Genomic DNA, 15,771 nt, shown 5'->3' with positions numbered 1-15,771 from the left:
TTCGCCATAGAGAATGCTTAATGATTCGTCCAAATATTACGTTCGGCACTATCAATTACCGAGTTTATACGACTAACAACACGTAAAAAATGTCTGCGTTTTTTTTTTCGAACAAATAACTTTTTATACGCAGATAGCAATATTTCACCTTGCGCGTGTGCAAATACTTTAACGAGCAAACATGATAACATAATTCTTAAATATTTTATTCGTGCACATGAGAATTTGCAAGCGGATAATAAATTGGAAAACAAAAATAGCAGAGAAATTCTCCATCTCGTTGGAAAAGAATTTTATTGTTATTCCGAGAGATTAATTCACGCACAAAGAATTCTGCTTCGAATAAAATGCAATTTTCTGCAGTTCGACTGACGTAGAGCGTGATTCAAATACATATGTATTATGATGAGCACAATTTATTATACTAATTTCTTTAGCTACCAATAAAATACATTATATTATATTATATTATATCATACATTTCTCTTACTCGTACATTTCACTTACTAGAAAATAAACGGTAAACAGAAATTGATTTAATTATTAATATTTGTCATTTGCAGTACTTAATTATTAATTATTCTATTCTTTTTATAGTTCGACTATTGCAGCAATTTAATATTTATTTAGCAGAGTTAATTTCATATTTTAAACAAAAAGACATGATAAACAGATGAACACAACTAATTTGCCGAATTCCTTTATAAGATTAAAAAATTAAATAACTATAATAATAATAAAATGATTAAACTTTGTAATTTCATCACCATGATTATATATATATATATATATATATATATTTAATATTACTAATTATTTTTTTATGATACATTATATTAACAATTAAAAATTTTCCATTCTATTAAAGGACAGGATCGATAGTAAAATTCGATACAAATTTAGTTCGCGTTTTAAACAAGCCATAGATCCATTAGTCGAACTTGTTTCGATTAGTTCGGGAAATCTGGGTTGCACGGTATCGAAAAAATTTAAGCAAACTGCCGGAGTCTGTCGAAAAGCAATTCGCTGCGGAAGCAAGATCGCACTGAATCACAGTTTTTAAAGCCCACGCTACGTTAAAGCCGGCGACGGAGGATTGTTTACGACGTATAATGTCGGTAATACCGTCGCGTCGGCCCGACGGGCATCGCGCGGGCGTTCCCTAAATTAACGAGCCGCCCATTTTCAAAACGGTATTTGTCTCGCGTCGGCGTTCCTTGGAGACTACATTTATCTCGCATACGAAACTTTCCACATTAATTTCGGTTCTTTTAAAGTCTCCCCGACTTTTGTCAGCTTTCTCGTAGTCGGGGCTCTCCTTTGTCAGGAACATTAACGAAAACGCAAGTTATAACGGACTACGTAATAAGAGCGGTTAGATTTCATTTCCGACGAATGACTTAAGCAGAGAGAAAGGAAAGAAAGAGGGGTCTGGTCGGTGAAGGGGGGAACGAGGCGGCTAAAGGAGGAGGGATGAGGCAGAGGAGGAGAGGGTGGCGGCCAATTTATCGCAGCACCGAGTCGTGAAGAGTAACAGGATGAGAAAGAAAGTGAATAATAGAAGCAAGAAACCGAGAGATACGGGTTGAAAGGGGTGCGCGCGCGCGAGCGAGAGAGAGAGAGAGATATGGGAGGGAGGGGGAGAGAGAGAGAGAGAGAGAGAGAGAGAGAGAAACGAACGAAAAAGGACCCGTAAAAGTTGGGTGCAGGTTGAGAAGGATGCTGTGACCAAGCCTGGATTCACCGATATTATTTCACTCAACCGATACGTCGCAGACGAGACGAGACGAGGATCGACAGGAAGCTGTGCTCGTTTCGCCTATGCATTCGGACCGGAAATTTACAACACCTTCCATCGGCTACAGTCGCCGTCGGTGACTCTGACGTCGTGTGCGTCGGTCGACATATGGATGCGGAAAATTAACTTGCTCTGATCAGCTGTCTCGACGACTTGTGCTTCCTCAACTTTCACGCACGCTGTAAGTTGACCAGGGCTCTGACGGCTACTTATTACAAATTACCTGCAGCTGTTAAGGGAGATAGGAGCCTGAAAAATTGTTCGAAACTACTCACTCAGTTTGTCATAGATGCATTACTGTTCTTGACAGAGATATGCAGAATTACGATCGAATTACTCAAGGAATTATAATTATGTTACAATTCAATCACGTTGTAATTCATAATTCAGATCCCCATTCAATTAAATTACATTAGAATTTGTAATTGCAATCGGAGCACAAGTACAGTGTAATTGAGTTAAAGTTACGAATTGAAAGAAAATCATAAAAATGAATCATACTTTTTTAAAATTCGAGACTTCAACTTGAAGAACTGTATGTCAATTACATTGTGTTTCCCTTGCATTGCATTTTACTCGTGATCGAAGTAAGTAGCGATTAGATTAAATAAAACTGTTTAATTATGTAACTCAATCAAAAAATAGTTTTCACGAGTTTGCTTAAATTGAGATGGACTGTAATTAAAATTAATAGATTATCTTTGAAATTTCCGCTGCTCAAATTAAATCAGAACTTGGTCAAATAAATATTCTTACAATATTTTTTGAGAAATTTTCTTGTAGATTGTTGTAGCTACCAAACCACAAAAAAACTCCGACTACTGATGTCGCGACAAAAGCGTGAATCTTCATAAATAGTATAATACGTAGTCAAATTAATTCAGAATAGAAGCTTTCACGACAGCAATCTAGGCGACTTCGGGAAGCATTATGAATATTTATTGTTTATCATGGGGCTCGCATTAGCACCTTATTTCTCGACCTGACTGGTCCATGCATAACCAGTATCAAAGAGATTTCCCTACCTCAATCTGCCCGTGTATATTCGCTTCCCCTGGTCCTGCGTGCATCATACATTTAAGGAAAATATTGTGCAAAGCATTCTCGAGTAATAGTGGGTCTTACCAGTCATTGTCGGTGACCATCGCGTTTGTCGCGCGAGTGCTTAAGAACAGCCTATACTACTGCTCTCTATTATAGGATCACGCCGCATAGTCGATGAAAGCGATACTGTAAGTTTCTCCGTGATGTTTATAATATCGAAGAGAGGTTGGTCATCTTGGAGGGCGGGAGGGGGGGGGGGGGGGGGGGGAGGGAAATTTTTCACGCTGGATGAGGTACTCGGCCGAACCGTTCGACGAAGAGAGTGAATGGAATTAGCTTGAGGGAGTAACATAGAGTTTACTAAGGAGACGCATAATTAGGGCTTCCACAATACAACAAAAATACGACATTTGTTGAAATATCAGTTTGTTCTTGAAAAATATCGATGATATAACCTAGTCTTGCCTTTGTTTAACTTTTGAAATATTAACTAATTAATATTCTTGGCTCTTCTTTGATAATATCGATCTCGCGTTAATTTACCTTTTTTATGAAAATTTTCCCAATGTTAAACTTTGATATTATTAAAATCTGTATTGCTTTGTTATAGAAAAATTGTCATGTGACTTTTGTCTACCGTATAGTATCGTACATGGCAGACCAAATAACTCAAGTGTTACTAAATTGACTAATTTCATTAATCCGACATCTTTTACTAGAATTTTGACTAACACTTGTACCGACGACACTAATTTCTTCATTGACGATTTCCACGATTTCTGAGGATTAAATGAGTAAGTAAATAAATAACTGAAGTACTTCTAGAAACATTATATTTCACATTAGAGTCAATTGCATTTTGTTTAACTTAAGTATAGATTCAAAGATGGCATTTGCAGATCGAAGTAAACTCACGTTTTTAAAATAATAGTTATAGATTTATTGATAATTTTGTATATAGACGTTTGCATTTATTAACAGGTGACATAAATTATTCTAGAGCAACATGAAGAGAACTCCAATCGTTACCAGCAAATCAATAGAGCAGGTGGATCAATTATATTTATTGGATTTAGAGAGAATGTACTGAAAAATTACGCTAACTAAGGGTTTCGAGGCGAAGGCTCAAGTTTCAAGGTAAAAGTTCAGGTCTCATATTTCAAAGTAGCGGGAATATGGTCGGAACAGAGCAGTTTCTAATCTTCGGGATGGCGAGCTCTATCATGCTCTATCTGCTAGGTAATTATGCGAAACGGGCTGATGTAAAATAGATCGATTTAAGTATTATGAAAGACTACATGAAGAAGATCGGAACTGACCTGTGATATTCATTACGAGGCTGCAGATTATGTGCGTTTGTGAAAAAAGTTAGCTGATAAAATGCAAAACAGTAATAACAAAAATTTCAAAAATACTACTGAACTACATGAAACCCTTTGTATGTATCTTTAATTATTATTTCTTTTCTCATATTGTAAGGTCATGATGTAAAATACACAAATAAAACTACAAAATCTTCTATTTATTAATTCGAATAAAATTTCACAGTTTTACAATGATTTTTATTCGAATCTAACACTTATAGCATAACTACCCAGTTATAAACTCCACTTATTATTTCTCACCTGTGTCTGTCCACATACACGCAGCTCTTTATACTCTTCGCGTCATTTACGGCTACTGTTGTGTCTCGCCTGGTGAAACTATGCTTAAAGTGATCGTAACATCCCCCTCGGGACTGGCTTTTCTGGAGAGGCCAGAGGTGAGAGATTTCTCGGTTACAATTAAGGATTTAAGTCCGGAACAAAGGAACTCTTCTAGGGTAAAAGAATGCCGCCGGCATGGATTCCGATTACGAGATAGATAGGGCTTACATTAGCTAGATAATTCGCGAACGAGTGCGAAACTTTTCAGCATTAGCCTCTGTCTATTTAATCAGTGGATCGACTGTCTTGACATCAAACCAGAGAAAAATTCAATCGGATTAAAGAGCGCTATCATTGGCGAACTCGAACCGGTCAATTAATCGCATCAATAACTTGACTGATCCCGTTTAATCGGAGCTGAACAACTAATTTGCAATGGATCGAATTTAATTAGTCAAAATATCCGGTCGCTGCGTTTCTTGTTACGTCAATATTTAATGTTGACATCGTTTGTGAAAGCTGTTTTAACGAATTTTCGGTTCATTAACCGAGTCGGTCATCAGGCTTTTCTATCAATACAATAAAGTAAAAGTGCCTATTATGAAACGATTTCCAAGGGATTACAATCGATTTTATTACAATTGAAAACGTTTATTGTCGAGTGTTTATGTGAATTTGTTAATAAGAAAGGTTCGTGTAATTGTCTCGAAGTGGAAACAAGCAACAAATGGACTCTCGGATAATTACGATACGACACGCTCAATAACAACCATTAAAATTTATTACCGAATGAGTCACAGCAGTTTACCCGCATATAGAATGAACTGTTAAAAGGCTTTCCGTTCCTACCGCGAGGCGAGGCTTCTTCGATCTTGTTCCAGCACGTCAATAAAAACACCTACGCGAAGATAATCAAACTTTTCTGTATTTTGTTCACTATACAATGGAACGAAACTCATATTTTCTCAGACACTTGGATAACGAATACACTATCTGTTACTATAATATTACACGAGTGTACAAGAAATCATCGTACATTCCAGGTTCCATATTTATGTGATACTATTCAACACTTACGTATGCGAAAAGGCTCAAGAATTATTGACATTATTATTCGAATAATTTTATCATCTCTATTCGAATAAAAAAATAAGGAATTATTACTAAAAAGATTCGTTTAGATAATTATTTTAAGTAAATATTTATTTGAAATAACTCTGCTTGAAATTAGTGGTGTCTTTCTCTACACATTCTATATTATCTAAGAAATACTTTAGTTCGATAACTGCTCGAAAAATGGTGCTAGACAATTGTAAACTGGTTCCAGACACTAAGTCTTGCAATCTATACATATTAAAAGATAAGACATTATTGGTTACAATTTGCAACGGCAAAATAATTTCTTGTCTCGATCGGAATCTTAAACAAAGTTCCTGAAAAGTTTTCACCGAGTTTCCGGGAAAATGTTGAAGCACACCTGCGCTTAAAAATATTAGCAGCGTTTAACATGAATCGGTAATAATCCCATTGAATTTATTCGGAGTAATCTTTAACGAGTTTCGCTGTCGCAGCGAACAGAATGACTCGCGGAGTGCTCGGAGCATCATCGAACCCTCGAACAAATATTCATGAAAACACGATGCGGCCCGGAAAATATTAATCCGGGGAACGAGAACATTTTCCCACGGATATAATGCGTCGACGGGAAATATCGCAGCGCGTTATAATCAGGGATGGAAATGCTGGTTCGCGGATCCGCGTTAGCGAATCCACGTTGCATTCGATCCGGATACGTGTAATCTATGAACGAGTAGAATGACGAAGCAGCCGTGATAGCACTCTCGTCTTACGATGGAGCTCCACGCAACGCGCATTCGAATGCACGGGATGCAAGTATGCATGCAATTAGATCGACGTCTAGGGAGAGAGTAATCGCAGGAGGCGTCGCGTCGCGTCGATGTGTATGCACGACTGTGCGCGTACTCGTGCACGATACGCGCGGGCCACGCAACCATGAAGGACGGAAGCATTTCTCATTCCCGTTATCGGTTTCTCATTCGCTCTATATTTTACTCCGTGCCGGCTGCGCTAAATAATCGCCGTAACATTATAAATAAATCGTGGTGGCTGTTACGCAACGACGCCAAGAGAAGTCGAAAGAACCACGTCATCGCACTGCCCCTCGCTTTCAGACATGTGATAACCGCAGTACTCTGATCGCCATCTGTGAATCATTGTTTCCAATGCTGTCAAATGTGCTTGTCGATTTTTACGTTGAAAACAAAAAACCGATAAGACAACATGCCAAAAAGTGCTGTATTAGATGCACTACAAATCGATTTGTGTGATACTTGTTGGTACACGAGGAACAACTATTTAAGAAAATGATAGAAAGTATTTATTTGTCTTGCAAGCAATGAATTCTACGAGGTTCATTGAGGCAAGTTTCCTGCCTCTTTTCTATTTTCCACGGCAAGAAAACGCGAACGCGAATTGGTTGCTGGTGAGGTAGAAAGGGAAGTCAGAAGGCCCGGGCCTCGCAGCGACGTAGATAGCGGAGTGGCCGGCCCATTTCGCGACCCTATCATAAACCGGAAAAACTAATGACGGAAATCTCTTTATGACCGGTTGTAACAATAAAGCCATATAAACCCAAATGCGATTTCACGATACGAAAAAGTACTAAAGTAATGATCTTCCAAATTGGAGAACACGGATTTTTAAGAAGGGAGAAAAGCTAATAAAGAAGTAAAATTCCGTTGCAGGACGGAACAGAGATAGTAAAATAATGTATTTCTCAAAATCTGGATATATACACCAAATTTTCATTGTTCAATTAAGAAAAGAAATTTATGTAATACTCTTGCTGTTCAACCCACTTGTCGTCGCCCTGTGCAGGCTTAGGCCACGTCAAGTGCTATTGAGAATGGTACGGTTACGCTGACATCCCCAGGAAACTCAACCGATACTCTTCACCGGTACCAGATTCATAAACTAATAAATTTGTCAAAAAGATACTAAACAGACCCTCAAATATGGCAGCAACCAAATCGATCGCAGCCTAAACCCAAACAGAAAGATGAAAAGGAGCGACTATAATACGCGTCGCAATACTCGCACTGTACCATTAATGCAGATTATTCTCATTTTGCATAAAAATCCACAATGCAACTCATTACGGGTGAAACAAAATCTGCGTATGATTATCTTTGAAGTACATAAAAATCAATAAATATACAATTTTAAAGATCCCTTAAAGCAATTCATTTGTTTTGTGAGAATGCAAAGATCGCAACTTCGACACAAAATCATATTTTACATTATATCTGAAACGAAGCAATCAGAATAAATGCTGTCGAAATCGTTGCAACAGACCGTTACGTCCCGATCTCAGAAAATCTTGAATTTCATTTGTTAACAAACACGCAGGACACCGCCGGAAAATATAACCGCGACGACCGTGACATGAATAAATAAATGAAAAAGCAATGTTCTCTGAAACAATGCATTGAAGTCAGCAAAGTTTTCCAACTTCGTTCCGGACCGCGTTCAAAGTGAAGCGACACGTCTCGTAATAGTAAAAATCAAATAAAAACTCCTAACGCGCGTTCTCATTCATTTCCTTCATTTGCTCTCTCTCTCTCTCTCTCTCTCTCTCTCTCTCTCTCTCTCGCTCTCTCTCTCTCGCTCTCTCTCTCTCTCTCTTTCGTTAATTTTTTCTTGGAAACTTATACTCGGCACGAAACGATAAATCAGCTGTCGATTAACGAGCTGCGGATAACTTAGCGTGTCCCGAGAGCGGAAACCGATCGCGAAGTAAGAATCTGGCTCGTTTCCAGGAGTTTTCCAATCGCCTTTTCCCTCGGGATCATCTTTCGAACTTCTCAGCTGGCCGATCGGCCATCGGCGCGATAACGAATGCTTTACGAACCGGAAGCGCAACTTCAGGACTTTGTCCCGACTCGTTGTTATCTCCTGTCTTCCGACTTTTTCCGGATAATTCCGCGCCAACGGGGAAACCAGTAAAGATCCAAGCGAGCCATATTTTTTTTTGTAAGAACACAAACTTTTCTCTTTAATTTTTGTCGAATTAAACATCGTCAAAATCAATTTGGATATCGTCAGTCAAATCTGATCAATTTCTATTCAAAATTTTTCTATACTATAATTTTTTTGAGAATATCTTCAAAATGTGTTCCGGGAAACCATTAATACTGGGCTTTTCGATAAATACCACCACTTAAGGGACACACTGTGTGCCCCGCAAGATTTGAGCATGGGGTCCGCGGGAAGATCGGTGGGATTGGAACCCCAAAATCTTAAAAAGACCTTACGCGACCTAGTGCGGTGAACTATCGCGCGCGTTTGCATATCCTTAGGTAAACCCTCTAGCTCCTTGAGCCAAGCCGAATAGTGGGGTTGTGCCAGGAATGCCGAGCAGAAAGTTTCGGGGCCGACTACCTATATCCCGGAAGAGAGAATACCTTCGAGATAAGATCCCTTGATTCGGGAATTCCGAATTCTCGAGAAGCTTTCCATACCCTATCCCAAAATTCCTAGTAAAGTTAATCTCGCTGTATAAACACCTCGGACAAAGATGATCTCTTCTTCGATCCCCTGTGGCAGCGCTAAACTACATAACAACTTGTCTGCAAACGAAAGTCGCGATCATTGAAATTGTCGCAATGCCAACCAGGTTGGCAAATAAAAAACACCGGAAAGAAGCAAGGGAAACGGTTGTGACAAACACACACACACACACACGCGCGCACGCACACACACTGTTTTCTAGAAATAATCCAAGTCCGACAGGAAAAAAAATGATTCGTTCATACCAAACTCGTTTCGTTTTCAAGGAAATCTGATAGAATGCACGAGTATAAGAACTTCATTTATCACTCGAATAAGAAGTTCATTTGAATAAGAAATTTACGTTTCACCAATTAATATTTAAGGAAAGAAAAACTAAGAAATCCGATATTTCGGATTCTTGAAATTTGTCGATTGCGCGGAACACTCATCTCGCGTTTTTAAAAACAAAACAATAATCGCGGGAACGTTTCCATGCGAGGAGCGGCTGTTATTCACTGTAACAACGAGATATGACGCCTATAAAAACGCGTTATGCAATTCTATGTCTTCAGTGATCTAAATTCCGAGAACCTGTTTGCACAAAGTATCTCAGGAATGAAATCGGAGCAACCTTTTTGCGTGGTAGCCGCCATGAATATGTGTACGGTGCTGGTAAAAGTACTTGGACGCTTGCAATCAGCGAGCCTCATAGGTTGCACGAATCCCTGCGGGAATAAAAATATGAAAAACCATCTGTATTCACTACTGTCCGAATATATTTCTTACGCGAATAGCTGAATCTGGGGTGGTCTATATGAAATATAATTTATACGGGAACCGCGTTTATATAAACTTTCTTTGAACTTCATTCGCATAAACTTGGTTCATGTATACATACACGGTTTATATGAATTTCGTTTATATCAACTCCGATTCTATAAACTAAATCCGCATTAATTGCCCCACCGACAAGAATCATTGCCGGACGCTGCACGTTCTAAATCATGTGGCTGTAACACGCGGTCTAAAAAGAAACAAGTACAACGAGGTAAAAGTGATGCAATAAATGGGTAACAGCTGTTACGTCATGTTTCCGTCGTGAATCCCGTCCACCGTTCAGAGAACACTGTTCACGGCCGTGTCTATCGGATCTAGAAACCGCAGCAAAGCATTGACCTTACAAACAGCAGATTCTGCGGAATGTTTTCCAGCCGCTAACGCGACGTTTTCAAACTTTTCCTTCAATTGCGAAGCTGTTTGTGACCAAAAATCCAAAAATCCGTATGCAAACCAACGTATATGTATAATATCCGTTAATCCGTTTAATATTTGAAGAGCACACAGTTCCTCTTCTACTTTTCTGTCCCATATATCTCCGTCGCGCCCGCGTCGAATCGACCATAAAGTTTCTGCGCCTCGTTTGACCACGTTTGGCAAGTTTCACTTTGATAAATCAAAGATTATCGAAAACAGATTGCTCGATTTGTTCTCTAACTTTTCACCATTTTTCAATGCATCCTCGAATTGAACACTGGAGAGTTATGATTAAATAGCTCGTGGGAGATTGATGTATTGATCAGCTGGATTTACGTCGCAAAATGTTTCAGCTATATCCACGTTGAATATGAAATATTTTGGTATTCGTTACTCAAGTATAATCTAAGTCCAAGTTGCATTTTAATTTATACATTTCTGAAGATTAACTTCAGAGAGAACATTGTTTTTAAATTCTTACTGAACATTGTATTTACTTCCTATATGCAAAATTTTATTTCTATATAACTAGTACACTGCAGACTTTTATATAACATAAACGTTGTCTGCATTAATTAAAAAGAAATAGAAGACCTTTCTCCTTTTAATTTAAAGTTCTTTTAATCTAAATCGCAACTACTTAATTGTATCACGAAACCATAAAATCCACAGTCTACTAATTACATTTACATCGAAGAGTCTCATGATTATCCGCAATTTCAGTAGTATACGGTAGATCGTGTTCTACTGTTACACGTTACGCGGTTGTAGTGTAAATCCAAAATTAACATCGCGTGTAGAATAACCACAGTTCAATTCGGCGTTAATTACATTAGAAATCAGGAACTGAAAGCTACTGACTAAATTCAGCATTCAACTTGTATAGTAAGCCCGATGTATGAACGACTACGGTATAGTTACCGGCTGCAGACTTTCCTAAATGAATCAAGTCATTCGCATGAGAAATATTCTTGTTCGTTTATTCCAATCACCGCCGTAAATCCGTCAAATCTTCGAGCTCTTCCGCTGCAATCGAGGCAATTGGCCCAGTTCAATAAACATAGTACACGAAAATCAACGCTGAAAGCTATGTGCAGTTGACAAGATCCCACGAGGATCCAAACTACATACACTGAATGCGCATACGTTTCGGCTCGATAAACTAATAAAAAAGCCTCTGAATTTTTCGAATCAACATATATTATATGATTCAGCTCTCGAGTGTACAATTTCCAGAAACCAACGCCGTTTTACGAATGAAATATATAAAGAGACAGCGGCAACGTGCCGTGCCTGAAGATTTCCCGAAATCTTCCACTCGCCGAGAAGAGATTGGGATTCATCGTAGAATTGAAAACTTCGTAACCGAAGAATTGGTTCTTTGTCCTTAAGATATGACTCGGAAAGTGCAGCGAAACAATTCACTTGTGGCAGCTAACTTGTACATCGTAATATTCCTACCACGCGATCTGCCACTATTTTTTGCCAACTGCGAATAGAATTTCTTTAGGTAGACTCTTTCGTTCCCAGCATCTTCTAGTAACAGTAAATTGTTCGCTTGCGTTACGTTAAATCGACATTAAATCGAAACTGTTACAGGAGAACTGTTGCTCCCATGTTAGCCCACAACCGCAAACGTTTCGTTGCCCATTTTCTCAAATCAAATTGTGATTTGTCTTAATTTACTGATTAGCAGACCGCGTGCATGTAAAAGATCGAATGTAATTTAATTATTTAGCATAAATGGGTCCCGCAGGCCTTCAAGTTTTCTACAAAACTTCCACATTATAATAACAATTAATAAGAGCATTTCAAAATAATTATTCCATAAGATATACGAATTCCATACATTTTCGTTACCAAGTTAATGCCATGCAAGAACACCGTTTAATCTACGTATAATTTATAAAAGCATACAGTTTTATTCCATTTAATATTGAATACTTTTCGCAGGAAATAAATAGTTAGCAGTTAACAATTGATACAAACGTAACTACAGAAATGATGTCGGCCTAACTCTGCGTACTTTTTTTGTTCAGTCTGCCTTAGCTTCGAGTAGATAACACAGCGTCACGCTCTCGAGCATGTAACTATCACCTATATCAGCTAGTAGTCCCTAATTGGTACTTCCGGTTGCGGTAATTTTACGATTAACACTGTGGAGAAGAGTGAAATCTCTCTCTCTCTCTCTCTCTCTCTCTCTCTCTCTTACTTGTCTAAACAGAAAAGTTCCTTGTCGGTTCTCGGTGAAAACCGAAAGGACGACAATTTTTTACAGACCGTAAATCGCGCAGACCTGTTGCGAAAAGATAAATACGCAGTTGGAAACGTGGTCTGCGGAAATTGCGCAGAATTTGATTGCGATTAACGCGCAATCCATACAAATTGCCTGTATCAATTAGGGAAGACGCTTTTTGATTTACTGGTATGCATTCAAATATATTTTTCGCTCAAACATACGTGCATCCGAATCAGAATCAGAATTTATGCAAAATTCGACAGAAATTAACTGTGACATTTATAGAATTAACTGGCAATTGATACACAAGCCAAATAATTCGAAAAATAATATTAAAGGTTAAATTTATTACTGAAAACATAAAACATCCAATGCAGAAAAGCTAGCATGAACAGTTAAGAAATAAGATTTCCAGAAACAGCCAATTCAACATCTCCGAACACAGGTTTTTGTTAAAAGATTGGTTCGCAGTGTCCAGCAAAAGATCAGACGTGAATTAGTCACAGATGACTAATGGAGCCGCATAGCAACGCGGGAAATTCCGTACGAAACCTCGATACCACCGTTACAACGTGTTCCACCATCGTTTCAAACAATTACGAAAACCATGTATACGCATTCCGTTGATCATTATTATTTCAATAAATAGATTTTTCCAAAAAATGTTCGACAAATGTTCCGAAAAACTAAACGCCTGTGATAATAAAAGTTTGAAAAATAAATGACCGAAAAGAGACATACTGCGATGATCCGATTAAATTCCATTTAAACCTCGACCTTCAAACAAAACCACTTTCATCTGCCTCTATTCCGCTATAACAGTGACTAGATTTACAGAGAAGATATATATATGTGAGTAAAGTCACTATATAAAGAGGTCGTCTATTGTGCGTGTTCCGTAGTTTTTTAGAAACGTGTTGTAATAAAGAATATATAATATAGTGTTTAATTCTTTCCCGTGATCCTACACCTCCGAGGGAAATATCTAGTTTCATTTATTTAAACCGTTCATTATTGTCATGATAACGTATGCTTCAAGTAAGAAATTTATTTAATTATTTTCTAGAAAAGAATTTGTATAACTAAAAAATAAAATAAAACATATGAAACTGGTTATTTTTATCAATACAGTAGATTTACTATTAACTTCAACATATTATAACAAAGTTTCAGTTATTTGACATATCAGCTGAATCTGTTTAGAATTAGATCAACACATTTTTGCACTTTTCATTTGAGGTCTGCTATGGGTCTAATATAGCAGTGATTATTATAAAAATCATTATATTGGAGAAAATTTTGAACGATGCGTTTAGTTCCGCACGCATTACAGAGAACGCGCGAAAAGCACTGGTGTGAGAGGATGATTCATGAGACGCAGCGAGACTGTCTCGCACACACTCAGAAACGCGCGCGTACATGGCCGTGGAGAGAGCGAAAGAGAAAGAGGCAGACATGAAGAGGGAGAGAGAGAGAGAAAGAGAGAGAGAGAGAGAGAGAGAGAGAGAGAGAGAAAGAGGGAGAGAGATGTGCGCATATGCATATGACATTCAGCTACAAGCACATTTCACGGGCCAGATGTTCAGCGAGACACGGAGTAGCGTGGTATTGTGACGGGAGCAATATGCCCACGCCAATGGGGAGAAAATTCGATCAGAATGTTTTTGTCCGATGTGCAGATTTGTAGACAAACAGAAATGAACAGAGAAAAAGCAACTTACCGCTCTCGATATAAGGAACCAGCAACAGCAACAGCAGAAAGGGAACGTATCCGCAGGTATCACTGATCATCGTAACCATATTCTCTCTCGCACAGTTAAAAACCACTGGTCTCGGTTAGGTTATTAGCACCACTTGCGCGAGTACGTGCGAACAACAATAAACAAAACAACAACGCGACGACGTGAGGAAGTAGCGGTAATAGTCGCAACAGGGCACAGGAAACGAGATGAGACGACAGGCGAGATGGAACGCTCGTGCGTACACGCGTGAAGGAGAAAGAGAGAAAGAAAGAAAGAGGGAATGTGGGAGAGGAAGAGAGGGAGACGGAAAGAGAGAAAGAGTTTCGCGACACGCAACGGTCAAAGACGAGCCGACGTTGCCAATATATTCACTACATAGCCTGCGTACCAACCGGACAGCATAGCACACACACGATTCTGTTTGCACTGACCTTACTTTGTATACGCGTTCCGTTGTTCGCGCGCGCGACTTTTCGGAGCAACCGAATCATATGCGTGTGGCTCGGCGACACGGGGAAAATGACGGACGAAGAAAGCACACGGTAATTACGGTACGCGGTAAGCCTTGGCTCTCGGAAACGAGCTTACGCCATCGTTTACCAAGAATATTAACACTTTCACGCGAACGGTCCTTACCACCGACGATCCGCCCCTCGTAACCTTTTTTTCTTTCGCTTGTCGCACGGCGACTTCTCTCCCTCGGTCCGTCCGTTCAGCTCTTCGGTTTCGCAGCCGGACGATGCTACTTTTTCAGCACTGTCCACCGAACGTCGCACCAGTTGACCACTAACTTTTCTCACACTCGTTTACCTGCCGATTGCTGATTTAGCAGACGCATTGTAGCAGCAACAAAACACACGCACGACAACGGCCAGTCGCCACCATCGCCACTGGCAGTCCTGCCACTGCTGGAGCCCCGACTTCCCTGCCATGTTCGCGATCTGTTAGCTCCTCAGTTCATAGTTTGCCGACAGGTAGCGATACCTGCCGCTCCTCCATGGAGTACATTCATTAGACCAGAAACTACATTCTCATTTCTGCATCGGCCATGAAATGCTTCTAGGAAGATGAAAGCCTGAAGATTTTTAGGGAGCGGTTTATAATGCGGTTACGTATTCAAATAAATTCTTTCTGAAGGTAGTGTAAAATTATATTAAAACTAAAACTTCCGGACATTAAAAATTATTAATGCGTATTACTTTACTTTATAAATTAGTAAAATTAGTATAAATTATTACTTCACCTTTTAAATTTACCTTAACCCCGTGCCATTTAATTGAGAAATCAATTACGAAACTGATTTAATCAATTCCAGTGAAAAAGTATCCATGTGAAGGGACTCACTTCATATTAACACGTTCACGCCGGGGCGAAAATCTACGTTTCTCCGCGTGAGGCGGGACTGTCTTATCGCGTTACGCTTCGCGGGGCGCGGGGCAATATCGTTGCGAATTTGAACACGCTTATTGCGAAATC

General features: G+C 39.1%; 1 protein-coding gene across 3 annotated transcripts in view; it reads right to left on the bottom strand.

Moving 5' to 3' along the window:
• The window catches only part of Kuz (zinc-dependent metalloprotease kuz), a 137,914-nt gene extending 122,721 nt beyond the window's left edge, over window positions 1–15,193 (bottom strand). For all 3 annotated transcript variants that reach the window (XM_078182762.1, XM_078182763.1, XM_078182764.1), the window contains exon 1: window positions 14,275–15,193. In XM_078182762.1, coding sequence (XP_078038888.1) covers window positions 14,275–14,353 — 79 coding nt within the window. In that variant the 5' untranslated portion in view covers window positions 14,354–15,193. The remainder of the gene's footprint in view (window positions 1–14,274) is intronic.
• Between the last annotated feature and the right edge of the window lie 578 nt (window positions 15,194–15,771).

This window comes from Augochlora pura, chromosome 6 (assembly GCF_028453695.1).
Source record: "Augochlora pura isolate Apur16 chromosome 6, APUR_v2.2.1, whole genome shotgun sequence".
Taxonomy (NCBI): domain Eukaryota; kingdom Metazoa; phylum Arthropoda; class Insecta; order Hymenoptera; family Halictidae; genus Augochlora; species Augochlora pura.
Note: the sequence above shows the minus strand (reverse complement) of the source record. Positions and strands in the feature narration are given on the sequence as shown.